This window comes from Hoplias malabaricus, chromosome 13, assembly GCF_029633855.1.
Source record: "Hoplias malabaricus isolate fHopMal1 chromosome 13, fHopMal1.hap1, whole genome shotgun sequence".
Taxonomy (NCBI): domain Eukaryota; kingdom Metazoa; phylum Chordata; class Actinopteri; order Characiformes; family Erythrinidae; genus Hoplias; species Hoplias malabaricus.
Genome location: NC_089812.1, coordinates 5,594,122 through 5,619,482, shown reverse-complemented (window position 1 = coordinate 5,619,482; position 25,361 = coordinate 5,594,122). Strand labels below are relative to the sequence as shown.

The 25,361-nt window shown below is 41.3% G+C and overlaps 2 protein-coding genes across 3 annotated transcripts; one reads left to right on the top strand and one right to left on the bottom strand.

Moving 5' to 3' along the window:
- Positions 1 to 423: 423 nt before the first annotated feature.
- LOC136664781 (neuropeptide B-like) lies at positions 424 to 4,475 on the top strand. Its single transcript, XM_066642181.1, has 2 exons — positions 424 to 1,431; positions 3,754 to 4,475. Exons 1-2 carry the CDS (start codon positions 1,177 to 1,179, stop codon positions 3,877 to 3,879), a joined length of 381 nt encoding a protein of 126 aa, XP_066498278.1. The 5' UTR covers positions 424 to 1,176; the 3' UTR covers positions 3,880 to 4,475.
- An 84-nt stretch (positions 4,476 to 4,559) lies between these two features.
- Positions 4,560 to 25,079, bottom strand: LOC136664779 (guanine nucleotide-binding protein G(o) subunit alpha-like). 2 transcript variants are annotated; one of them, XM_066642179.1, is made up of 10 exons: positions 24,838 to 25,079; positions 23,873 to 24,047; positions 22,425 to 22,516; positions 20,790 to 20,882; positions 18,212 to 18,372; positions 13,092 to 13,220; positions 8,452 to 8,581; positions 8,199 to 8,270; positions 6,193 to 6,280; positions 4,560 to 4,890 (listed from the first exon to the last, which is right to left on the bottom strand). In XM_066642179.1, exons 1-10 carry the CDS (start codon positions 24,868 to 24,870, stop codon positions 4,700 to 4,702), a joined length of 1,164 nt encoding a protein of 387 aa, XP_066498276.1. In that variant the 5' UTR covers positions 24,871 to 25,079; the 3' UTR covers positions 4,560 to 4,699. The 2 variants fall into 2 exon arrangements, with proteins under 2 accessions (XP_066498276.1, XP_066498277.1); XM_066642180.1 differs by having other exon boundaries at positions 4,566 to 4,890; positions 23,873 to 24,026; positions 24,838 to 25,069.
- Between the last annotated feature and the right edge of the window lie 282 nt (positions 25,080 to 25,361).

Below are 25,361 nucleotides of genomic sequence, written 5' to 3'. Positions count from 1 at the left end.
CTCCGGGTGACTGTCTGTGAGGAGTGTGGTGTGTTCTCTCTGTGTCCGTGTGGGATTTCTCCGGGTGACTGTCTGTGAGGAGTGTGGTGTGTTCTCTCTGTGTCCGCGTGGGTTTCCTCCGGGTGACTGTCTGTGAGGAGTGTGGTGTGTTCTCCCTGTGTCTGCGTGGGTTTCCTCCGGGTGACTGTCTGTGAGGAGTGTGGTGTGTTCTCCCTGTGTCTGCGTGGGTTTCCTCCGGGTGACTGTCTGTGAGGAGTATGGTGTGTTCACCCTGTGTCTGTGTGGGTTTCCTCCGGGTGACTGTCTGTGAGGAGTGTGGTGTGTTCTCCCTGTGTCTGCGTGGGTTTCCTCCGGGTGACTGTCTGTGAGGAGTGTGGTGTGTTCTCCCTGTGTCTGCGTGGGTTTCCTCCGGGTGACTGTCTGTGAGGAGTATGGTGTGTTCACCCTGTGTCTGTGTGGGTTTCCTCCGGGTGCTCCGGTTTCCTCCCACACTCCAAAAACACGCGTTGGTAGGTGGATTGGAGACTCAAAAGTGTCCGTAGGTGTGCGTGTGTCGTCCTGTGAAGGACTGGCGCCCCCTCCAGGGTGTGTTCCTGCCCAATGATTCCAGGTAGGCTCCGGACCCACCGCCGCCCTGAACTGGATAAGGGCTACAGACAATGAATGAATGGACAGCTTCTTCATTGACATTGTTCTAAAGGCAGGTGGCTTAATAAATGTCTGACAACAAAAAATGTTTTATCCGACTGACTACAGTCAACAAAGATTTACAAGTGCGCACTTCTCCCACCTCTGTGTTCCTTATTTTCATTTCAGAAAGTTGGAAACCCTAATTCACAGTGTAGATGAAGGCTGGATAATTATTTGAAGCTTTAGGCCACTGCACTTTTTTGTGCAATAACTGCTTTGTTAATTAATTTACACCATTTACAAACTTAATGAACAAATGTAATGCCTTTATGAGGGTGGTTCTGTTGTGAAGCTGCGCACAGGGAGGAATCCTGGGGCGGAAATGAATCATCGCAGCGCGAGGACACGATCTCGATGCCTATATAAACCACGGAGAGGAGAGGAGAGGGGGAGAGGGAGACGTTCAGGTGAAGTTCAGAGTCTAGGTGACCGCTAGGAGGAGGAGGAGCGATTTAGAAGTAGCCCCCTCTTCTGTAATCTCTGACCATGTTGAGGGTAGAGAAGTGGGCTCTGGTGCTCGTGGTTTTCTCCGTCTTCTCCGTGTACGGACCCGCGGAGGCGTGGTACAAACAGGCCGCCGGACCGAGCTATTACTCCGTGGGCAGAGCCTCGGGTCTGCTGTCCGGGCTGCGCCGCTCGCCCTTCAGGAGGGAGCTCGACACAGGGGGGAGTCCGGAGACCACCGACAACCAGCTGCCCTCTCTCTCACCCTCACACCGAGAACACGAGCTCTCCAGCACGGTAAGACCCTCAACGGCACCTACATTCATCACTCCAAAAAGATACTCCCTTTGTGCCTTACACTGAGCTGCAGACACAGAAAACCCTGGAGGGACCCTTTAATTTTGGAGATGGTTCTTCTGTAAAATGGGGAGCAGCATGGAGTTCTATAAACTAAATATTACAGACAGATCTGTACAGCACCAGAGGAAAATCACTACCTTTGGTACAATATACACTCCACAAACGAGCTGCACGTTCTTAAGGTTCTTTACCAATTTAAACAATGGTTCTTTATGGAACCAAACGTGGTTCTTCTACGGCATCACTCAAAGAACCCTTTCTAGCACCTTCTTTTTTAAAGTGTGGGGACTCACTGGTAGAACATGAACAGCATTGTATTTAAAGGAACGCTAGGTAAGATATGGGAACACTCCTGGGGCTCCTCCTTCTGTCATTTTTTTCTCTGGCACTGTACCGAAATCAGAAGGTGAAGGAGTGAGGGTGGTTTCCTATCCTCTTCCAAAAGTTACACAGTGTAGTTCCTGCAGTGCTGAGCCCAGAGTAGGTGTGACAGAGGCTCTGTTTCCCCGGTCACAGCTCAGTGGAGCATCACAGTGATTATGAAGCTGCAGTTTTTAGGTCAAAATATTACATGGTTTTACTTTAACAGTAAAGTTAGTAATATCACGTTTAAAGTTCTTTAAGCACATTAATGTGCACCAAGGATCTGGTCGGTAAAAGAACTCTGCTCTGCTCTGTGTCTCAGACCCTGTCCTCCCGCCTCAGAAGAGTCAGGGCGGCGGATACTCACTTTCTGCCCCTGAATATTCCACCTCTCCAGAGAACCATAAACAATATTAATCTATGTCTGATATAAGTCTGGCGCCCCCTCCAGGGTGTGTTTCTGCCTTGCACCCAGTGATTCCGGGTAGGCTCCGGACCCATCGCGACCCTGAACTGGATAAGGGCTACAGACAATGCATGAATGAAGGTCCCTAATGTAGCTGCTGTAGTATTTAAGGTGGAATGGAACAGTTGACAGAGAGAGCAATGAGTGAGAAACTTCACATTTTACAAAGTGGTTTATTTCCATATTCTCTCTGTAAACACTGAGAGTAATGATGGTAACACATTAAAAAGGGTTCTTCAGTGGCTGTGTAGTAAAGGCAAGGTTCTCTTTAGAACCATGGGTTCTATCAATTTGGATTGTGAAAAAGTGCAATTTCACATTGTACCTGTTTCATGGTTCTTTTTTTAAACAAAATAAATGTCTTTCTGAATATCACAACACTACACACTTAAAAACGTTGGTTCTACAAGGGCTCTTTAGTAAAGGGAATGGTTCTATGTAGAACCCTGAACGTGTGAAGAAACGTTTGCATGATTAAAGGGTTCTTTAGACTGTGAAGGGGTTCTTCAGATCGGTGGAGTATGTGCTAGATGGTTCTATAGGGCACCTTTTACAAAGGGGTTCCAAGTGGCACCAAAAAGTGTTCTCTTTTTATGAAGTTACAGCAGAGGAACCCGTTTTTGGTGCCATGTAGAACCCTCTACAGCAGGTTCTCCATCAGTCTGAAGAACCCCTTCATGATACAAATAATTCTTTAATCATATTCTATAAAGAACCATGTTCTTTAATGAAGAGCCCTTGTAGAACCATCGTTTTAATTGTGTAGAAGAACCCTTTGCATTTTCAAAAAGGTGCAGTAAACAACCACACGTTCCTCAACATTTAAACTCCACCATGAAAATGTTTCTCTGGAGAATTCACGGTTTTAAACAGAAACACACTCGTGAATGAATCGATCTATTGAATCGGTTCTTTTTTCTTTTATTCTTATTTGTGGTAATGAAAATGCAAAGAATCAAACTTCGAATTTGATCTCAGATTAGTCAGTTTCCCTGTGTATTTTTAAAAGTATTCCAGTAAATTATAAAGGAACTGAAAGTAAATACTACTCAAATTAACAGTGTGTCTTGTGAAATGCGGATTTAGACTGATCACATTTCTGAGGGGAATATTCCGGTTTGGGCTTCGTTTGTCCGTTAAAACCTGAGGTGGAGATTTGTTTTCGGTGTGAACTCAGTTACTAATTATTTTTAATGTTCATTTTGAATGCAGAGGTAATTGCTTCTGTCTTAAAATATTATCAGTAGTTTATAACGCGTTTTAACTGTTAAGCGTTTTGCTTTTGTGATCGTTTGTAGTTCCTCACATTTCTTGTTATTGAATGTTATCCAGTGAATCGACTCGCTTGAAAGAACCGACTCACTGAATCTGAATCGTTTTTGGGCAGATGTGAACTAATCTGTGAACGTTTCTTCACTGTGTGTGTGCAGAATGTCTGTGTTAAAGACGTGACGAACCTGAAGAGCTGTGAACTGGCCCGAGACGAGGGAGCTTTATTCCGATGTGAGGCGTCGGTGTTAATTTCACTGGACTCGAGAGAGTGTGAAAATAACTGAAGAACCACGGCTTCATCGACAGGAGACTCTCTACCTCCACGAGAAACATGGACGAAGCCCCTGCAGCTACTTGTGTTGTATGTGTACAATTATTCTGGGCGTTGTGCACTCGGTTCCAGAACTCTGATTCTGTGCAGTAGAACTGAGCCAAGCCTCAGTACGGTTCCAAATCAGCGAATCAATTCTTCATTAAATGGGAAATGTCACTTGTTTTTCAACATCCTTCGAATGTAACTCAATGTTAAATTTAAAGAAAGCCACAGGAGTGATTTGAAATGCTGTTTTAGAGAAGATCAGACCACGGCACGCCCAGTTATTCAGTGGAATTATTATTTAAATTACACCAGGTGCTGCTGTGTAAACTGAACTCACCCATGACTTAAGTTTAATAAGAAGTTAGGAAACAAACAGGTTCTAACACTTCATTTTAAACACATTGTATTTGTGTGTAAATGTTGTCATTTGGGGATGAAAAATAAACACTTCCTGGTCAGATAAAGGTTTTGTTTACAACTGTATTCTGTAAAACATGCCACTATTAACATGTGGTGTACATTAAAGGCCATCTACAGACAAACCTGAGCAACAAGTACGTTTTAAAATGTAAGTACATGTGAAATAAAAGTCCAAAAATAATAAGTCAATGATTGTCTTTGCTTTAACAGCCAAAAAAAGTCATGCAACACAATGATATTTTGTTGAAAAATAATTTAATCAAATAAACCACAGTGGGCACTTGTTAAATTAAACACACATTAATAAAAAATACATTGATAAATAAAAACCTTACATAACGATTAAGGATTTAATGTTCGTTCTCCTACAACAAGGACACAGCCTCAAGGTTCTGCCCCGTGACGGTGTTCACGACGGCGGAGAACACGTCCCGCACAGAGGCCGTGTCAGTGGCGTTGGTGTAGTGAGGGTACACCAGCTTGCCCGAGGTGGTGCAACGAGCCACAAACAGAGCAGTGACGTGACGAGCGGCTGCATTCACGTTGTAGTCAGGACCTGTGGGACATTAGAGAAACTAGTGTGAGAGAGAGAGAGAGCGCGAGCGTGTGTGGTGGTGTGTGTTTCTTTACTCCACAGTGGAGTTAAGACCAAAGCAGATAAACAGTGGAATCTAATACAGCACCAGTCGGGCTGGGCATATTACATACACCACCACACACACAGTACAAGGACTTTGTCTTGGATTCATTGGGTGCAAGGCAGGAACACACCCTGGAGGGGGCGCCAGTCTTTCACAGGGCGACACACACTCACACAAGTTTCATGTGAACTACAATCTAGTCTCAAATCTCCCCTTGACCCTGTGTTCACACGGCGAGAGCGAGTCTTATCAACAAAGTCATGTCACTCAACATCTGGGAGCACTTCTGGATTCAAGCTCACTTTTATTTCTGAGTAGGAACAAATGAAGTAGCAGAGAAAAAGCCCCCACACCACACACTTCACATAGCCAATGTTAAGTGTGTGGTTAAATGTGCAGTGATCCCTCGTTTTTCGCAGGGGATGCGTTCCAAGACCACCCGCGAAAAACGAATTTCCGCGAAGTAGAGGAAGGATATTTTTTAATGTATTTAACGAGTATTTGGACTTTTAAAACCCTCCCTGTGCTGTTAACAACCCACTCTTTGCATTAAACATTCATTCTATGTTTTTCAGCTGGAACTACATGTCATTTCCTACCAGTTTCTTTAATAGAGTCATTCCTAAGCTGTGATTTAGCGTAAATTTCACTCGGATGTGGACATGAACAATAGAGAGACAAAAAGGGGCAGATGAAAGCATTAATCTATGCACCAATCACATTCGTCGTCTCTCCAATTGCCCCAATCACAGGTCATCTTACAACGCACTGTCAGCAAGAAGTTACTGTGCAGTATGATGCGTGTCGTCTGCTACCAAGAGGATGCACAGAGTCTACTACATTATTCAAATTAATAACGTATAGAATAATAAATGAACTAAAAAGAGGAAAAGGATTTGAAAATGAAATCATAAAGATGTGCACTCTTTTTTAATAATAGGCTAACAATAGCAAAAAAATATAGAAGAATTTTATGAAATTTAATGGATTTAATGAAATATTTTGGCTATTCAACTTTCACGGTTTTCCTAGATATTCCCTCAATATCTGCAAAATAGTGGCTATAAGCCCCCCCCCCTTGAAAAAACCTGCAAAGTAGCGAGGGATTACTGTATTAGGGTTTTGTATTCAGAGCTGAATTCTGTTGAACTTGGGAACTGTACCAGCTTGTGACGGTGTTTATACACGTTCTTCACTTTAGATGATGTGGGCCTCACCATTAAATCCAGAATGATAAAGTCTCAGGTGTCTCCCAGAGCGTATTATCTTCTCACAAAACAGATCCGTTTTGTTCATGAATAAAAGCTGTAGACAGATACAGAGCTGTAAGCAAATCAAAATTAAACTGCAAACGACTGAATTCTCCACATCATTTAATCTTCATCTCTGCAAACCATCAATAAATGGCACTGTACTTTGTTTACACAATACAACTGCTTTTAAGTTTTATACATAGAATGTAACATTCTGCCTCATCTGACCACGATAAACATTTATTTCATTTTATTGAACTGAAGCCTAATAATATTCATCCAACACCTGCTCATCACATTTCTTCTGAAATGAAAAAGATATTAATAGGGAATTTATCCACCCCTTTGCTGCACAAACAGCTTCTACTTTTCAGAGGGATCTTTACCCTAGTCTTCACCTCTTCTGTGAGGATTTGATTGCATTCAGTCAGGAGAGCACACCTGATACTAAAACACTGTGGTTGAGAAGGGGAATGGTGCAGACTGGAGACCAAGAGTGGGTGGGTTTTTAGGGAGGAAGCTGTCAATCATTTTCTGCATCAGCCAATGAAAAACTGCTATTGGCCGTCAACCACATTTTAGTTGATTTATCCGTTAAAACATGAGGTGGAGGAGATTTGTTCTCAGTGTGAACTCATGTCAGTTAGTAAAGACTTTTACAGTGCATTCTGAATGCAGTGGGACTTGCTTCTGTCTTAAAATCCTGTGTAACGCTGGTTAACTGTTAGGCATTTTGTTAATGAGCTACAACACAGTAAGAGGAGTTTAACAAAGTACATTACAACACATTTGTACCAACAAGCTCTTTGTGAAGAGAAGTCTACTCTCTTTAAACCTTACAACTGACATCTGGCGAGTGTTGATAAAACCTCAACATGAACTTCCACCTGAAGATGACTCAGAAGTACGGGAACGAGAGAGTCATTTACCCAGCCCAAAACACACACCACAACAAAACACATTAGACCCTCAACACTTAGTAAAGGTCTGGTCCTTAGCGACTTCACCACTATCTGCACAAGAATGATAGACAGGTACTTCAGCTTTTTGATTGGCCAATGCAAAAAAATTGACAGTATCTCCACCTACTCACTACGCTCATTTAGGGATTGGAACTGTGCTCTACCACCAATGAGAACAGTTGAACTCCTCCACAGCACAATGCTTCATAACTCTGGCCCACACTTGGCAATGAGCTTGGTGATTTCAGGCTCAAGTGCAGCTTCAGTAGAGCAGCCCATTTCATGATTTTCTAACGAAGATTATACGAATTTACACATTTGCGTACACAATGTGTACAATCCCAGTGGGTGTTTACGTATTTTGACATTTCATGTGTGACACAAATTCAGCAACTGTTAGCGAAAAGTGATTTTGTTTTATTACTTTAAATACATCATTTAAATATTAATCATTCAGACTTTCCACTCAACTGGTTTACTCTGTTCTTTACTGCAATGTTCAACAGGACACAATCATAAACCTCACAGACCCTCTGTAAACTTAAACTTGAGACAGTTAGACACACATTTTAGTGAACCGTTCCACTGAAATGCATTTAATATCCGCTTACATAAAAGATAAGGACAGCAATTAGTCTCAAAGGGGTTTATGGTCAATATTTAATCCATGAATCATAGAAACAAAGTTTTAATCTAATTTGGTCGGGTCATGACGGAGGCTTTTGAACTTGACACGTCTGAAAGCTGAAATGACTCCCCACAGTTGATCACGCTTTTTATAGACTTCTATAGTTGGAAGTAATTAGTCAGTTCTACAGCACGACTGAGAAGCATCGAAAGCCTTTGATGTCTGTAATAACTGTAGATATTAGAGCCACAACGCATGTTCAAATATAATCAAGGTATCACTACTATAACTTATTATTAACACAGCATGTAGGCGACGTAGGCTCAATACACCAGCCCAAAAAATGAAAAAAGTGAGTGTTTTTAATAATGTCAGCTCACCAGTGAAGCTTTTCTGAAGTGTGCACAGTTACATACAGTGGTGAAGAGCTCCAAACTCTCCTGCAGAAGGTTCTTCGGGGAAAAGGACACATAGGCAGTTAGAAAAATATGAAGAAAGGCCTCCAGGTCACTTCCTTCATTAACTCACGTCCGACACTACAATTCACTGCTTTTGTACATTGACAAGTCATACTCAAATGTTCATTATACCTTTGTGCTTCAAAAACTTTAAATACCACTGACTGTTACTCACTAAAGTGGGGTGTCCAGGAAGGGTGAGATCATACCCACTCAGAGCCACTACAAAGAGCACCGCCCGGACATCGTCAAAATAGCTGAACCACTTCTTCCTCTCCGAGCGCCGACTGCCCACATCATACATTCTGTGAACAACAATACAACACCCAGATCAATTATCAAAACAGGTTCTCAGTAGGTGGAACCCAATTTGCTTTTAAAAATCTTTGGTTCTGTAAAAATACACTCAAAGAAAACATTTTGTTTCATTATAGAACTGTGTAAAATAAAAGAACATGAGTTCTGGAGATGGAAACTGGGTGTGGGGAAAAAAATACAACTTTAAAATCAATTAATTTACAATGAATATAGAACATGGTACAATGACGTTCCCTAACTGAAATACTGAATATGCACCCTGAGGGTACCACCAGAGTGACCACTTTTAATGAGTGCGCACTGTGGGGAATATAGCCACATGGATTCCCGAGTACCTCGAAAACTACTGTCACTTACAGTCAGATAAATAAAAACCCTACTCAACAAGGAAGTCATACACAAATTCTATGCATACAGACACGGTCAAAAACAAAGTGGAAATGTGTGCTGTGGACTTTAGTCCACATTTAAGCTTGTTTTCAGGAAAAACAAACAAATTCTCAGTGGCTAAGATGAAAGGAACCAAACATTTTTTTTCAGCCAAAGGAGCAAAAGCAAATCCATCAGGGTATGGGTGGGTGTCTGTGTGATGACAAAAACTGAGCATATACTGAAACTTGAGAGTGAGATGCTGCTAACAAGGCAGCACATTTACCTGGGAAGTCCATGGTTATTTCAGCAAGACAGTGACAGGCCTCATCATGCACATGCTACAAAGTGTGGCCTCATCAGTACAGACCATGTGTCTAACTAGTAAAACTGTTGCACCTATATTGAGTGAGGAAATAAGAGAGAGACACACATTCTGAAATGTAGCCTTGTCTTGATTTCATGAGAGCAGTTTTGGAATAAAGCACCTGTTTGCATAATGACTTCTCAATCTTGCTTTAAAAAAAAAAGGTTTTTCCACTACTATTTAGTAGCGTCACAAAGCTATCAAATCCCATGTTGATATTTTGACACAAGACCAGAGACTAATTTTAAGTTGCCCAAGGTCGTTTAACACCTGTGCATGGCTGATCACACCTACACTGGTGTCAAAAGGAAAAGGAAATGAAAGATGAGAGATCAATCTGATTCCACAAGAGACCTGACTGCCCAAGATCCTACATCAATGAACTCATCTGGTGAAAATATTCATCACGTTTCAAGTCATTCCAGTCTTAGTTCACACTTAGAACCCTGATCCAAACCTTAACACTAATCTTTAGGAAAATGTACCATGGCAACACCAGAGAGTCAATGTGAACAATCAGAGGACTTTCCCAAAAAGCTTGGTGGCATGCATGAAAAAGTGTTAAGAGGAAACTGTCTTTTACTTTAATTATAACAATTCAGAGTATTTGTTTTATATTTGAATTCGAATCTCTTAACAGTCTGAGTAAAAGTTTCAGGGAAAGTGTTAATATAAAATCACAACGAAGCTCAGACACAAGCTTTAATTGGGGGGGGGGGGGGGGGGGGAAGAAAGCTCACAGCTCAGAAAATAAAACATCTCCATGTTCCAGCTTCAATGACTAAAGATAAACGTGTTGATGAAGCCAAGCACGAGGGGAGTGGATTGGGGGGTGGATTAATCAGAATTTCCTCAGCTATTAACCAACCCAATATTTATTACGTAAATAATAACTTGTCTAGGTCATTTCAAAACCACACAAAAATGTCCTGGCTCCTCCCACCTTCATGATTCATCATCAGAAGAAACTTCAGCCATCAAGCTCTGCACACACTCCTTATAAATCAGGTTACAAACAGAAAGGTGCAAGTGAAAGCTAGGTATCCCCAGCCTTCTTTTGCAATCGTCTGAATAATATATTTTATTGAGTAAAGAACAGGAGCAATCTGTTCTGGTAAAAATAAAGAGCCAATTCTTAATGCTGTGTATTTTGGAGCACCATGCTCATCAACGTCCAGTCTGAATAATCAGTAATAGTCCATTTTCTAAAAACAATTGTTGAAGACGATTTGGCTGAACGTTTGAGCGTCATCAATACTGGCGTCACAAGGAAGAGAACATTTATTTTTCAGAAAAGTAACTCCTTGCAGCAAACTGAACGTGTACAGTACGTTTTAACCAAAGGGAACAGTGTGCAGCATATTTGAACCACACACTAGTAATGGATGTGGTTATGCACAGAGGTCGATAATAATGTTCGGTACCGCTTCTGGCCTGGGACTGTGTGTCACTGCGGTAATTACAGGAAAAAGACCACCTGCCAATTTAGTACACAATCAACAGGGGAGAAGGTCCTTTTTGAAAACAAACAAGATCGGGCACTCAGAGACATTTTAAAACCATCTCCAAATCACTTTTCCACTTCTGTGACGAACATATGACGACGAACCCTTTCCCAAGCCTCCTCGTGACGCTTCTGGGAACACTAGGTGATGTACATGTAGGTGTTCTCTTTCTCTTTTTTGAGGTTTCCTTGTGACAGAAACAGATGGTCAGTGTGAAAGGTGGTACACAGATCTTTGGTTTCTGAGGGAGCCAGGAGCAAATAGCAGGAGAGAAAAATGGTAAGAACGAGAAAGAGAAATGTTCTCAACGTCCTCACCTCCACAAGTCAGGCAATCAATATTTCATGGCTCAGAATCAGGCCACAGCAGGAGATCCTCTTCCAGCTGTGTGGATCTGTTATGATTTACCCAGCGAAGACCTACCCACTGACCCAGTGAAGCTTTAAATGTTAAACATTTGTCATGCATAGGCCTAGACTAAAGTTTTTGGGTTTTTTTATTTTCTTTCCCACAATAGAAATAACAAAAAGATCTAGAACTAATCTAGAGCTACATTCAAGTCAATACAACTCTACTAAATAAATAAATAAAATAGTAGAGATGAACTATGTCTGAAATCCAGGCGTGTGTATGTTTTCATAGACATCGTAAAGTACAAAAATTATTCAGGAACATTTTAAAGAACATGACAAAATTGAAGTGTTGACATCCTCCAAATTCCCCATCAAAGATCCGCGTGTTGTACTGGAGAAACCCATCTCCACCGTTTGAAAGACGCATCTATCCTTTAATGAGCTCGAAGGCATCAGTAAGGGTTTGTATTTAGAAAACGTTATATATATATTAGTGATCATCTTATTTCATGCATTCAACAACTGCCTGTGGATATAGAGCTTAAATATGATGATTTTTCTTTGGAGAATTCTCACTATTTTTGGTTTTGAAGAACATCAAAACATCATTCAAATAAACTCCTTTTGCAATATTTTTTTATACAACCATCTAATTCATAAATCACACAAAGATACGAACAAATATGATTGTGCTTTGTTCTACCTTGGGTGGTGGTGGTGGTATTGTGCATTGTGTATTGTGTATTTCACAGAGAGGATACACACCGGCACTTAAACTTGCAGAATGTGACACAAATTCTCCAACGTCCCTCTGTGTTTATGGGGTGGGTTACTTAGTTAATGAGGGGAAAGTGTAAACATTTGATAAAAGGTTAATTCAATTGCTTTTCATTTCAATAAACTGTGCTGATGCAAAAAGTTGATAACTGAAAGTAAGGGTTTATAACAGATTGGTCCTTTAAGCCCAGTAAGAGGTGATAAACAGAGTGAAAGACATCTCATTTTCTAAACAAATATTTGTACTTTGTTAAAGGGTCATAGTTTGCCTTTATGACAACAATTCTATCAGCTCTAACCAGTTTTAACAAGTCAATTAAGACCTTTACAAAAAGGGAGTGTGAATAAACTCCATTCATTCATTCATTATCTGTAACCCTTATCCAATTCATGGTTGCGGTGGGTCCAGAGCCTACCTGGAATCATTGGGCATAAGGCAGGAATACACCCTGGAGGGGGCGCCAGTCCTTCATAGGGCAACACAGACACACACATTCACTCACACCTACGGACAACTTGAGTCGCCAATCCATCTACAACGTGTTTTTGAACTGTGGGAGGAGCACCCGGAGGAAACCCACGCAGACACAGGGAGAACACACCACACTCCTCACAGTCAGTCACCCGGAGGAAACCCACGCAGACACAGGGAGAACACACCACACTCCTCACAGACAGTCACCCGGAGGAAACCCACGCAGACACAGGGAGAACACACCACACTCCTCACAGACAGTCACCCGGAGCGGGAATTGAACCCACAACCTCCAGGCCCCTAGAGCTAGGTGTCACCGTGCTGCGTCACAGTGCCACCCTGAATAAACTCCAATCATACTGAAAACTATTTTTTCTAGCATTACACACCTTTACCAGTCTTTTATAGCCCCATACTAACTTTTTTTGGAACATGTTGCTGGCATCAAATTAAAAACGGCCTTTATTTTTTCAGAAAACAGTAACATTTCCCAGTTAAAAAAAAAAAAAAAAAATTATATTGTCTTTGAGCCCTATATTTAGTGGAAAACATTACAAATTGTTTGAACATTATTACATTTTGGTTTCATTTACATTTACATTCAGGGCTTGTTTGTACAATTACATTATAGGACGAGGTTTCATGTCTTACCTGTAAATAGAGTTATTGTGGCTAAACTGTGTTTCGATGATGCCGCTGGTTCTCACTCGCACCCTCAGCACATCTGCTTCAGTTGGGGTGTAGTTTGGGGTAATGATCCTGCCCATGTTCTCAAAGAAGCTGCAGAGGTAGACAGCGCACAGTGAAATAAAGTTTCAGGGAGAATACAGTCAACTTTCCTTGACGATAAATATTAGCTAATTTTGTCTCTGAAAAGACATTTAACAGCTCTAAAAGAACTGGGTGTTTTCTATCAGTTTTATTGACTGCAAGTGGCTGAGAACACCAAGCCCCACTTGGAACATTGTGCTGACAGTGAATGAAGAGGCAGCAGAAGGTGCGACAACTCCTGCCATCCTCAATGCCTCCTACTCACTTCCACTCTGTGTCCGGAGTCAGGCAGCGCAGCCTCATTCAGCGCACTCAGGCTGCTCATGTAGAAAACGTTTGTAAGTTTAGCGTTTGTAATCTATTTTAACCCATAAAAGCCCAGACTCGGATCACCATGAAGCCTAATTATGAGAAAAATAAAACATGGAAGACTGTATTCTGTAATTATTTGTAACTAAATCCCCAGTGTCAAAGACATCACAGCAACAGTTTTATATCTTGTATTCCAACATGTTGTTCTTGAAATGGGATCTGAATGGGTCGTGTGTAACATAGGACAGGTTACTACAGCATTTGAATGGTCAAAAATGTTAAAGCACACCTTTTAGGAACAGAAATACATTTTTACAATAAGTATTTCTGTAGCCTCTATGAACTCACCACACACACTGTCACTCGGTAAATGCAGTCACATGTATACACACACACACACACGTGACTGCACCCAGGACGTTCAGTAAATGTCACTTAGGGACGTTGTGATTTAAATAAAGGATAAAATGTGCAGGGAACTTTCCAAACCAACAGAATAAAGCAAATTTAAAAAAAAAAAAAAAAAAAAAAAAAAAAAAAAAAAAAAAAAAAACAGCTAAACCTCTCATTTGTAGCTAGATTATTTCATCAACATAGAAAATGAGCGCAGTCTTAAAGGCTGAATGCTGCCTGTATGTTTTCTCATGGACACCATGCCACCTCTAGGTTAAGATATGAAGACTAAAAGAATTATAGGTGTAGGTGAAATTATAGCTAAGGACCAGCAGTGATAGTTTCAAAGTCACCATCTTGTTCCACACTCATTATCCATTTAAAAACAGCCTGTGTGTGTAATTTATAGCTCGTCTGTTGGTGTGTAAACATCGTTAGCCCCTTTCACCTTGTTCTTCAAGGGAATGGACCTCCACAGTATGACCACAAAGATACTGCTTGAGTGGCGGATGATTCTTAGCACTGCAGTGACATGGCCTGTTGGTGTTGTTGTGTAGGCACTGGTACAAGACGATTAGAGACAGGAGTACTGCTGCTGTTTATAAACACCTTAGGTAGCAGCTGGACTGAGTATTGTCCACCAACCCAAAGCTTCCTGTGGGCAGTGCCTGGTGACCTTTGATTACAGACCAGAGAACGACTGACACAAACACTGCAGCAATAAACAAATCACTACAAGGTATCAAACAAGAGGAATCAAAATGTAGCTGTGTCTAACTCAAAGCACTGAGAGTGGTCCACCTCCCAAATCATATCTGCTCTGTGGGGATCCTGTGCAGTCCAGATCACTGAAGAACAGTGTGGGCAGCTGTGGCCTAATGGTTAGAGAAGAGGTTAGTTTGATTCCCACGAGCGGCAGTGGGAGTGAAGGAACAGCACTGTCCTCCTCCTCAATCCACGGCTGAGGGGCTCTTGAGCAAGGCACTGAACCCACAACTGCCCCCTGCTCTGGGTGTGTGTTCACATCCCCTAGTGCACTAGTGTGTGTTCACATCCCCTAGTGCACTAGTGTGTGTTCACATCCCCTAGTGCACTAGTGTGTGTGTGTTCACTGCCACAGACGGGTTAAACATTGCAGAGTAACAGATGGACCATACAAACTGGACCTGTATGATCAGTGGAGTGTAGAATCAAAAGGTAATGTAATGTTACGGCAGAACTGTGCACATACTCAGTATACGCATGATTCCTCTTCCGTTGATCAAAACCCAAATAGTGACCAGAAAGAAGAATTACTCACAACAGTCACCCACCAACCTGCAGCTCGGTATGTGGGAGTAGATTAGCTGATGTAGAGTTTGCAGGGATCTACTTAGAAGGCCATGTTAAAAAGTTAATCCTAAGGAATGATGTTTTATTGAATTTAGATCAAAACTAGGACATTGCCACAGGTCTTAGCCCAGGGAGCCATTAACCATCTGTCAATCAACCGCTGCATTATCCACCTGTGGCTCGCTGATTACGATATCTAATAAACAGCACTAGCCATTTTCTGATTCATCTGATAAGCCTGTCATCTTTTGATGTGCTTTGGATTAGAACAGTTATAGAAGCTGTAAAAACAAGAAATACTCCTCAGATGTAAAAAAGGCAAAGCTTTGAATAAAAGTCTTCTCAAACCAAACAATTTTTTACATAAAATAACAAATGTGATTTTTTACACATAGTGGAACCTTCACAACAAGTCCAACGTGTGTCTTGCAATGTCGACTCTGAAATCACGAGAAGACGCTGGAAGAGGAGGAAGAAATTGGTTCACTGAGTCAGAACAATGATGAATTTATCGTTCAGAAAACAGAACCTGATGCAGAGTCACAGTCCGTCAGTTTCAGACTCTGTGTGAAGGACACTGTTAATATACGTGCGTTCGTTTTCAAAACCTGACGTAGTCATCCGTAAAAATAGTCAGTGGCAACATGAAAGATCTGTTAAGCAGATTTGTTTTGTGAAAAAAAGGTTAGCTTAGCTGTACAATAATTTATAAAACTAAGCCATCTTTTTCATCGATTACACAACAGAGTTAAGAAATTGGATCATCATAACAACTAAATTAAATGAGAGAAAACAACCCTGTGACCAAGAACGAAAAGAACAACATTAGCATCTAGTGACGTCACAGCAACTAACAGGGTCTAGCTGGCTTCATCATGAAGGGCTCAGCATAATGGCAGCAGTTTCAAGAGTGCTCAACGAAGCCCACACAAGAACTGGACCTAGTGATCACACTGGAGGCCCACTGTAGCCAAAATGCCCACAGCTTATTAAAAAACAAAAAGCTCACAATAGACCTCTTAGACACCTCTACTCCTACTCACACAGGATACACATGGAGGCAATGCATGGAGCTTGAAGCTTGGGATCATATCATTTCCACTTAGTTCAGACCCATCCCCAAAAAAACTAATCAAATGGTCTCATTTCACAACAGATAAAAACGCTAATAAATGATGGGTGAAAAAAAATACATGGAGGAATGCAATCATCATCATATAACATCATGACAACCTTCTTGTTTTTTCTGCACCCACTGTCCATTCTCTCAGCTCCACTGACCACACAGGAGCACACTGTAGTTCTATTACAGACTGTAGTCTGTCTGTGGCTCTGCATACTTTGTTATCCCCCTTTCCCCTGTTCTTCAGCACTCAGGACCCCCACAGAGCAGATGTGACACTGACGTGGTGGTGGTGTGTTAGTGTGTGTTGTGCTGGTGCGAGTGGATCAGACACAGCAGTGCTGCTGGAGTTTTTAAACCCCTCAGTGTCACTGCTGGACTGAGAACAGTCCACCGACCAAAAACATCCAGCCGACAGCGTCCTGTGTCACTGATGAAGGACTAGAGGACGAGCGACACACACTGTGCAGCGACAGATGAGCTACTGTCTCTGACTTTACATCTACAAGGTGGACCAACGAGGGAGGAGTGTCTCACAGAGTGGACAGTGAGTGGACACAGGGTTTAAAAACTCCAGCAGCACTGCTGTGTCTGATCCACTCGCACCAGCACTCCTGTGATTTTGTAACTGTAGAACTAAAGTGCTCCTGTATGGACAGTGAAGCTGACAGGATGGACGGTACGTGTAGTACGTAAACAGTAAATTGGTCTGTATTTTATGAACTGGAAGGGCAGTATGCTCTTTCCCTCGTCAACTCAAGCCCTGGCTGTCAAAGGACTGGACTCTGTCTTTGTATAAATCAAAAAAGGTGCAAGAGAGCCTGAGGGAGGTCCAGACTGGAAATAAGACAATCTTCAGATGTCACATATACTTCCTACATGGTCTGACACTGTGTGATATTATGGAATCTATAAAAATGGACAAAATTACAGCCATCACAAAACCCACCTCTCTCTTTCCACTCCCTGAGATAAAAACCAGCAAAAGAAACAAGATTCCCTCCAAAACCTTACAAATTAATCTGTGGTTACATTACTTTATAGACACAGGGGGTGGCAGACATGCTCAAAATTTAAACATCATACAATACTTCAAGACAGTTTTAAAATACACAACATTTATTATTTTTTTTATTATTTTTGTGGCAGCAGTCCTACATTTAAAAATAAAATAAAACCATATAAATGCTTTATTTTACGCAGCTTTTTATATTCTGCTCTAGAATAGAACCCATTTACTGTTCAAGTATTTTCTCTTTGTAAAGGAAAATGCAGTTGGTCACTGTTCTTGAAGTACAAATAAATCTTCAATATAATCTGAAAACCACTGTGTGGTAAAGTAAAATGAATACTGATGCTGTTTACACGGTGAGCTCGCTGAGCACTGAGACATGGTAACTGTCAAACTGGGCATTTCTAACACTTCTAAAAGCATTAATAAAGAAGATCTTAAATTTGTGCTTTAGCAAAAGTACTGAACAGCCTGGGTGTCTGCTTTAACATGTTACAGTAGCTCCAACGAAAAGGTTAAGAAACTACAGTATTGCGTATCTTTGGCTGACTGACTATTTGTTTGAATAATACACAAGACTATGCACAACACACTGCATCTGCAAGCAACAACAAATCAAATGTGACCTCTCTCCTGTAATTATTCAGCCCATTTCCCATTTTCTTTTGTTTCCCCAGGACACTCACAAATAACGCATTTTAACAAGGCAGCAATTAAAGGTGCTTCAGTAAATGTCACAGGAGTCATTTCCTGGTGGCTCTGCCTGAAGCAACACACATCGATAGACTGTAACATATTTCACACTAGAGGATAGCAGACAACACTCACTATAATGCCGAATCGTTCAGCTGGTATTCGTGGCCCCTGGATGCCGCAGCCCGCACTCCCTGATCCCCCCACAGGCTGCAGAAAGCGTAAGCCACAAAAGGCAGCAGCTCCTTGTCCTCTCCAACACAGCTTTCACAGGACAGGACAGAGCGTACATGGGCCTGGGACGTCCAAAACAAAATCTTTACGTTAGATTTGACAGAGAAAAACAAATGAATCAATAAAACACTAATACTGTGATTATCCGACTGAATTCTGAAACTTAGGAATGACTTACAACATACGAAAAAACACACTGCTAAAACAATAAAGAGGGAGATACTGGTTAGCACGTCCATTTGGTAATGACCGTCCTCTGCAAGAGCAGTATTGCAAAGAAAAAAATATGGCAATAACATTAAACAAGTGGTCTTAAAACGTAGAGAATGTGAGACAATATATTTGTCACAACCATTTTTATTCATTCATCGTCTGTAACTCTTATCCAGTTCAGGGCGGCGGTGGGTTCGGTGCCTACCTGGAATCAATGGGTGCAAGGCAGGAACACACCCTGGAGGGGGCACCACACACTCACACATTCACTCACACCTACAGACACTTGAGTCTCCAATCCACCTACCAACGTGTGTTTTTGGAGCGTGGGAGAAAACCGGAGCACCCGGAGACACACGGGGAAAACACACCACACTCCTCACAGACAGTCACCCAGAGGAAACCCACGCAGACACGGGGAGAACACACCAGACTCCTCAGAGACAGTCACCCGGAGGAAACCCACACAGAAACAGAGAGAAAACACCACACTATTCACAGACAGTCACCCGGAGGAAACCCACGCGGACACGGGGAGAACACACCAGACTCCTCAGAGACAGTCACCCGGAGGAAACCCACACAGAAACAGAGAGAAAACACCACACTATTCACAGACAGTCACCCGGAGGAAACCCACGCGGACACAGGGAGAACACACAACACTCCTCAAAGACAGTCACACGGAGGGGGACAACCTCCAGGTCAGTGGAGCTGTGACTGCGACACTACCTGCTGCCGTGCCGCCCATAACCATTTTTAAAAGTAATTAAATAGACTTGTTTTATATATAAAACTTACACCATTTTCTGGCTGTACTCAACCCTTGCTAGTCTTTACATCAGCCATAACATTATAACAACCTCCTTGTTTCTACGCTCGCTGTCCATTCTCTCAGGGCCACTGCCCACATAGGAGCAGTTTGTTGGTAAAAGTGGATCAGACACAGCAGCGCTCCTTATGAATTTAAAAAAAAAAAAAAAAAAAAAAAAAAAAAAAAAAATCCACCAAGCACATCCAGCCTACGCCATCCTGTGTGCAGTCTCCAGTGAGCACTGATAATGGAAGAGAGAATGACTAACACAAAGTGTACAACAGGTGTGGGGGGGGGGGGGGGGGGGGGCTCTGCTTGTCCTAACACCACCTAATTAACAAGACACCATGTTAAAGTTAGTGTAGTGCTGTTAATACCCACCCTGTGGGGGTCCTGGCTATTGGAGGACAGGGTGAAAGGGGGCAAATAATGCATGCAGAGCAACAGATGGACTATAATCTGCACATGTAGATGTACAAAGTGCTTCTGCGTGGTCAGTGGAGCTGGGAGCATTGACAGTGAGTGTTAAAACAAGGAGGTGGTCGTAATGTTATGGCTGATCAGTGTATATATATCTCAAATTCAGACTTTAGAACTGTACCACTCTCCAACTCCAATCACTGCACTAGGTTCAGGTTAAATGTGTGAGGACAAAGATGGCACTAAATGAAGCAAAACAAACACAAACATGAAAAAACAACAAGCTGTGTATTAATTAAGTCTTGCAAGTCCTGCACAGTTATGTCACACTGAACAAAGTGAACACAAATTGTGCTGCACTTACAGCTGCATAGAAGATTACACTTCATTTATTACACATTTCTGAAGCACAAATCGGTTCAAGCGTGGATATATATTTTTTATATTTGTTTAAAGAACAATGAGGGTGATAACATTTTCTATAATACGTGTATGCTCACAAAACAGTATAATTTCATCAGTGCTTTGTATTTCTTTAAATTTTATATTAATTTTCTTCCCAATCATTTGTCGTAACGTATCCCACCCTTTAGCTATGACTCTCCAAATCACTCACAATGCCACCAACCTGGGAGGACGAGAGCCAACACATGCTTCCTCTGAGACGCATGAAGCCAGCCACCACCTGTTTTGGCACTGTTGTTAACACAATGCCACTGGACAGCTCAGCCCGCTGCCCACAATGCCAAATGCCCAGATCTCTCACGTCAGTCAACACACACTTGTGGCTGCCAGCACTGTGCTTCTGTGACTGAGGGGAGGCGTCCTAGCCGTCCACAGAAGGAGGGTTATTGTGATGTCTTGGACTCCCTTCCATGGACGGCTGAGGACTCACCTTTACGGTATAACCTCACAACTAAGTGACATGAAGTTGAAAACCCTGAGTCAATGTCTGACTGCTGGATTATACTCTAACAGAGCTCCCTTCTGCTCCGTTTACAGATGAACTGTGTTCGAGGCACCACCACTCACCCTGTTCTTCCTGTTGGCCAGATTGATCCGTAACATGCCCATACCATGCAGGACAAACTTCATAGACGTCAACAGATTGTCTAGTACAGCAGGCTGAGTGTTGAAGCAAGATACAGGTGGAAAAAAACAATACAATTAATTACACAACTAAAAATTAACAAAGTGATATTTCGTAACACAGAGCATAGGCTATGAATGATCTGCTCTATAAATGCTTGCGTCATTCATTAACTGCAATGTCTCTGGGATTATTCTCTTGTGGCAGCATCACATTATAGCTGTAGAGACTACAGCCCACTCTTGTTTCTCCACTGCCTTTCACACACACTGCACTAGGATGACTTCATGATATAGTGTTGTATAAAGATGACTAATCAGGTTTCATTAAGAACCTCAAAATTAACGAAGACTCTGCTGGGTTGAGTATTCTAACCAAACATCCACAAAAAGTTACACCAAAGATCAGAGTGAGGAAACAGTAATACTGAGAAAATCAGTCATACCAGAAAAGTCAGGCAGCATCTTTGTATCTACACTCACTATTCATTCTCTCAGCTCCACTGACCACACAGGAGCACAGACTGAACCTGTAGCTCTGCATACTTGTTTGCACGACAAACTTTGTTTTCAGGACTACTTCAAACCACAGAGCAGGTGTGATGTGGTGGTGGATCATTCTCAGCTGCAGTGACACTGACGTGGTGGTGGTGTGTTAGTGTGTGTTGTGCTGATGCAAGAGGATCAGACACAGCAGTGCTGCTGGAGTTTTTATACCCCTCAGTGTCTGGACTGAGAACAGTCCACCGACCAAAAGCATCCAGCCAACTAAAAGAGAATTATCCACCACTTGAATAACTGCTGTACGGGGGCCTGAACACTGAACAACAGGGTGAAAATGGTTGAACAAAGTATGCAGAGCAACGGATAGAGTACCATCTGTGATTTTAGAGTTACAAAGTGCTCCTGTGTGGTCAGTGGAGCTGAGAGAACAGACAGTGAGTGTAGAAACTATAGGTGGCCACAATATTTTTAATATGACGCTGCACATAGTAAAACATAGTAAAAGACAATATTAATTAACCAAACATTAGCAAATTACAACAGTGCTGCTTTAATTAATTTGAAATTAATTGAGAAGGCAAGCTGAAAGAGTTTTGAAAGAGGAGAGAGAATTATAAGGATGTAGGAGAGTAGGAATAGGGCTCTGGGGCAGAACCAAAGTACGAATTAAAAATATGAACGAGAAAGAAGGAGGGAAGAAGGTGTAAGAAGGGGAAAATGTAAGATGTTGCTGCACCATGCAGGGTCTCAAAATCCAGACAAAGGACTGTATATTCCCCTGCATCTCCAAACAAACACTTGAGTGTAGGATTTATATGTTCCCATGATCTGGTGCCGCACCCTCAGAGAAAGTGGGTTTTGTCCAAAAATAGGCACCAATTTTCACTGCATTAATTCCAAAGAGACACCGGGTATTTCCTTGAAGGAAATTTTACCTGAGAAGCCCATGAGATATTGTTGAGGCAAAGCACAGTTTACACAGCAAACAGCAGTCTCAATAAACAATAACTCATGACAGGATACAAAAATAATAATAATAATAATAATAATAATAATATTCATAATAAATAATACCTTGAAGCTTGCAAGCTCTTCTTTGGTGAAACCATGGTTATAGATCATCTTTATCTGCTTCACCAGGGTGCTTTTGCCACTCTCTGGAGTTCCTAGACATTCAGACAAACTGTGGTATTTATGGTTATCTAAAACTGTACACTGTAAGGGTGTAAACTATCACTTGATTTACACACATTTTCAAAACTACATATTGTGAAATGATTTGAACTTCATTTATTTATTCATTCTCTGGGACTGTTTAACCAGTTCCGGGTCGAAGTGGGTCCGAAAGTTACCCAGAATCACTGGGCACAAGGAAGCAACACACCCCGGAGGGGCACTTGTCCATCACTTCACACTCCCACAGACACTTTCACATGGACAACCCACCTAACAACGTGTGTTTGTGGAATGTGGGAGAAATCCAGATCACATGGAAGAAACCCACGCAAACACAGGGAGAACACACCAAACTCCTGATAGACAGAGACCCAATGCAGGGTTAGAACCCACAAACTTAAGACCCTGGAGTTGTGTGACAGAAACACGACCGACAGCACCACCAGACTAGTCTATTCGTTTTATCAAATTAAATATTATTTTAATATAATTTTGAATCTGATATTTTTAGACACAAATTATGTTGTTTTGCAGTCTTTGGTTTTATCTTTGTTATTTTATGTGTGTGTGTGTGAGAGTATACGTATATATCCTCACTTTCTCTCAATTTAAGCACTGCCAAGTCTATCCTTTAGCTTGGTTCCCACCAAATCACACAAACTGCCACAAACCTGAGACAGTTAGCGCCAATTTATGGCTCAGACAAAATACTTATTGTTTATAATGCATCATCATTCCCTTACAATCCTTAAAAAGGAAGCTGAGGATTTCTAAAATGGTGGCTTACAGGTAAAGACCCTGTTCAGTTAAAAGACCTTTTTCCCTCTTTTTTTTTGGTCCTGTAAACTATTCCTTTAAGGTGCTGGTGTTATCCTGAGAAGCTCCTGTGTGGCTGGCTGCAGGTGTTCATTTCAACAAAGTAGAAACACATCTCATGTAATGAATCTGATTGTTGGGAGACTGAGACAAGTTGATTAGAAAAGTAGAATCAGTTGTGCTTCTGCTTTACTGCAATAAAAACCTGCAGCCAGATCAGCCCTTAGTTGATAAGATCACAAAGCTCTGCTTGAAGGGAACCATTCCTGCAAATCACAGCTGTGTACCAAGGACCACATTTTCTTAAATCTCTATCTACAGGCTATAAGGTCTACTAAGGAACACATTAGCACAAACAAAACATGGCTGACATTTGACAAATCTCCTACTGAAAAACAAACTAAGGTGGTTTTATTCCTCAGCCCTGGCTTGTACTGGGATTCTTATCAGCTGTGTTTCTCAATCCATCATGTGGAAAACAGCTCTGAGATGTCTGACACAACGAGGAACTTAATTTAAAAGACTCTTACCCAGCAGAAGTAGTTTGACCACGTTCATCTCATGTATGTTGTGCTCTCTCAGCTCTTTCTCTATTCTAAAGCTGCGGTCACGCGCCTTTTTCTGCTTCTTCTGTTCTTCTGACACATTGTGCTGGAGGCACAGCCGCAATGACCTACCACAGGCCTCCACACATTCCATAACATCATATAAAAACATAGAACATTTACTGTTCTCAAGTGTAGAAACTTTTAACAAAAAAAAATTATTCTTAAAATGACAGTGGAAGCAAAACAGTGAAGACACTCCCAGACATTTATTGTGTTTGTACGTATGTATGTATGTATGTATATATATATATATATATATATATATATTTTTTTTTTTTTTTTCCAAGTTATGAAAGCTATGACATCTAGTGGTCTAGTGGAGATCCTGCTCAATTTCATCCAGGGCCTGTATCTCACTTGTCTTACTTTCTTCGTCACCGGAAATATGTATAGAGCATAATAAATAATCACTTCACTAAAGATGTTTAAAGCAAAAAAAACCTTTTGAAAAACTAAATTCAACAGCAATGGATAAAAATGTCACATAAGACCATATATGTATTGTTACTCGAGGAAAAAAAAGTGATTGAATTCAAACTAGTTACAATCTTTCTCAAAAATCCACTTAAATACTCATTAATGTACAGAACTAGAGTGGAATATTTTAGCATCTATCTTCACCTGCAGCGCAAGTTTGTACAGCCCTATTCTTCACTTTGTGGTCTAAAATAAAATAGTAATAGCTAAAACAGGCAGCACAGATTCTGTTTCCCACAATGAAATAGGGCTAACAAAAATACGAATTGTACTAATTTTAGCTTACTTAAGTAGAAATAATAATATACTCAGGAATTAAAAGAATATAGTTTCACCACACAAAAAGTAGTTATTAATCAGCTGCGTGTAACGGTTAAACCCAGGCCTCGTTTAAAAAAAAAAGCCGTTACCTGCAGAAAGGACAGTTCGAAACAGCGAAACATTTTTCCGCCAAACAACTCGGAATACGATTAAAAGACCGTTTGACTGAAAGTGAGTGAAAGAAATGTGTACACAAAAAACAGCGCCACAAAACGTCCTGTTAGCGTCAAGTTAATGAAACCTAATCTTCTCTGGATTTGAGTTTCAGCGCCATATTTGCGGGCCTTTCGTTGTCATGTGACCAGCTACGACTCGACCCTCGAAGAAAAACATAAACAAAACCAATAAAAATGTCCTCGTGACCAAATTTCTCCTCACCTCATCCTCCATTTACTTCTAAATTTCATAATTCTAAGTTGGCATTCGGTTTACAAACTGCTAAACTAGAGATATGTGATTTAATTTTCACTCCACCACCTCTTATGACGCCAACTGAGGGAAAAGGCCTGTCGTTTAATCGATCTTTAATCTATTTTTGAAGACTTTAAATGTCTCCTATGTACTCTTATTATTTTTTGGAACACTGCAGTTGCTAATGGGAAATGCTCAGCCA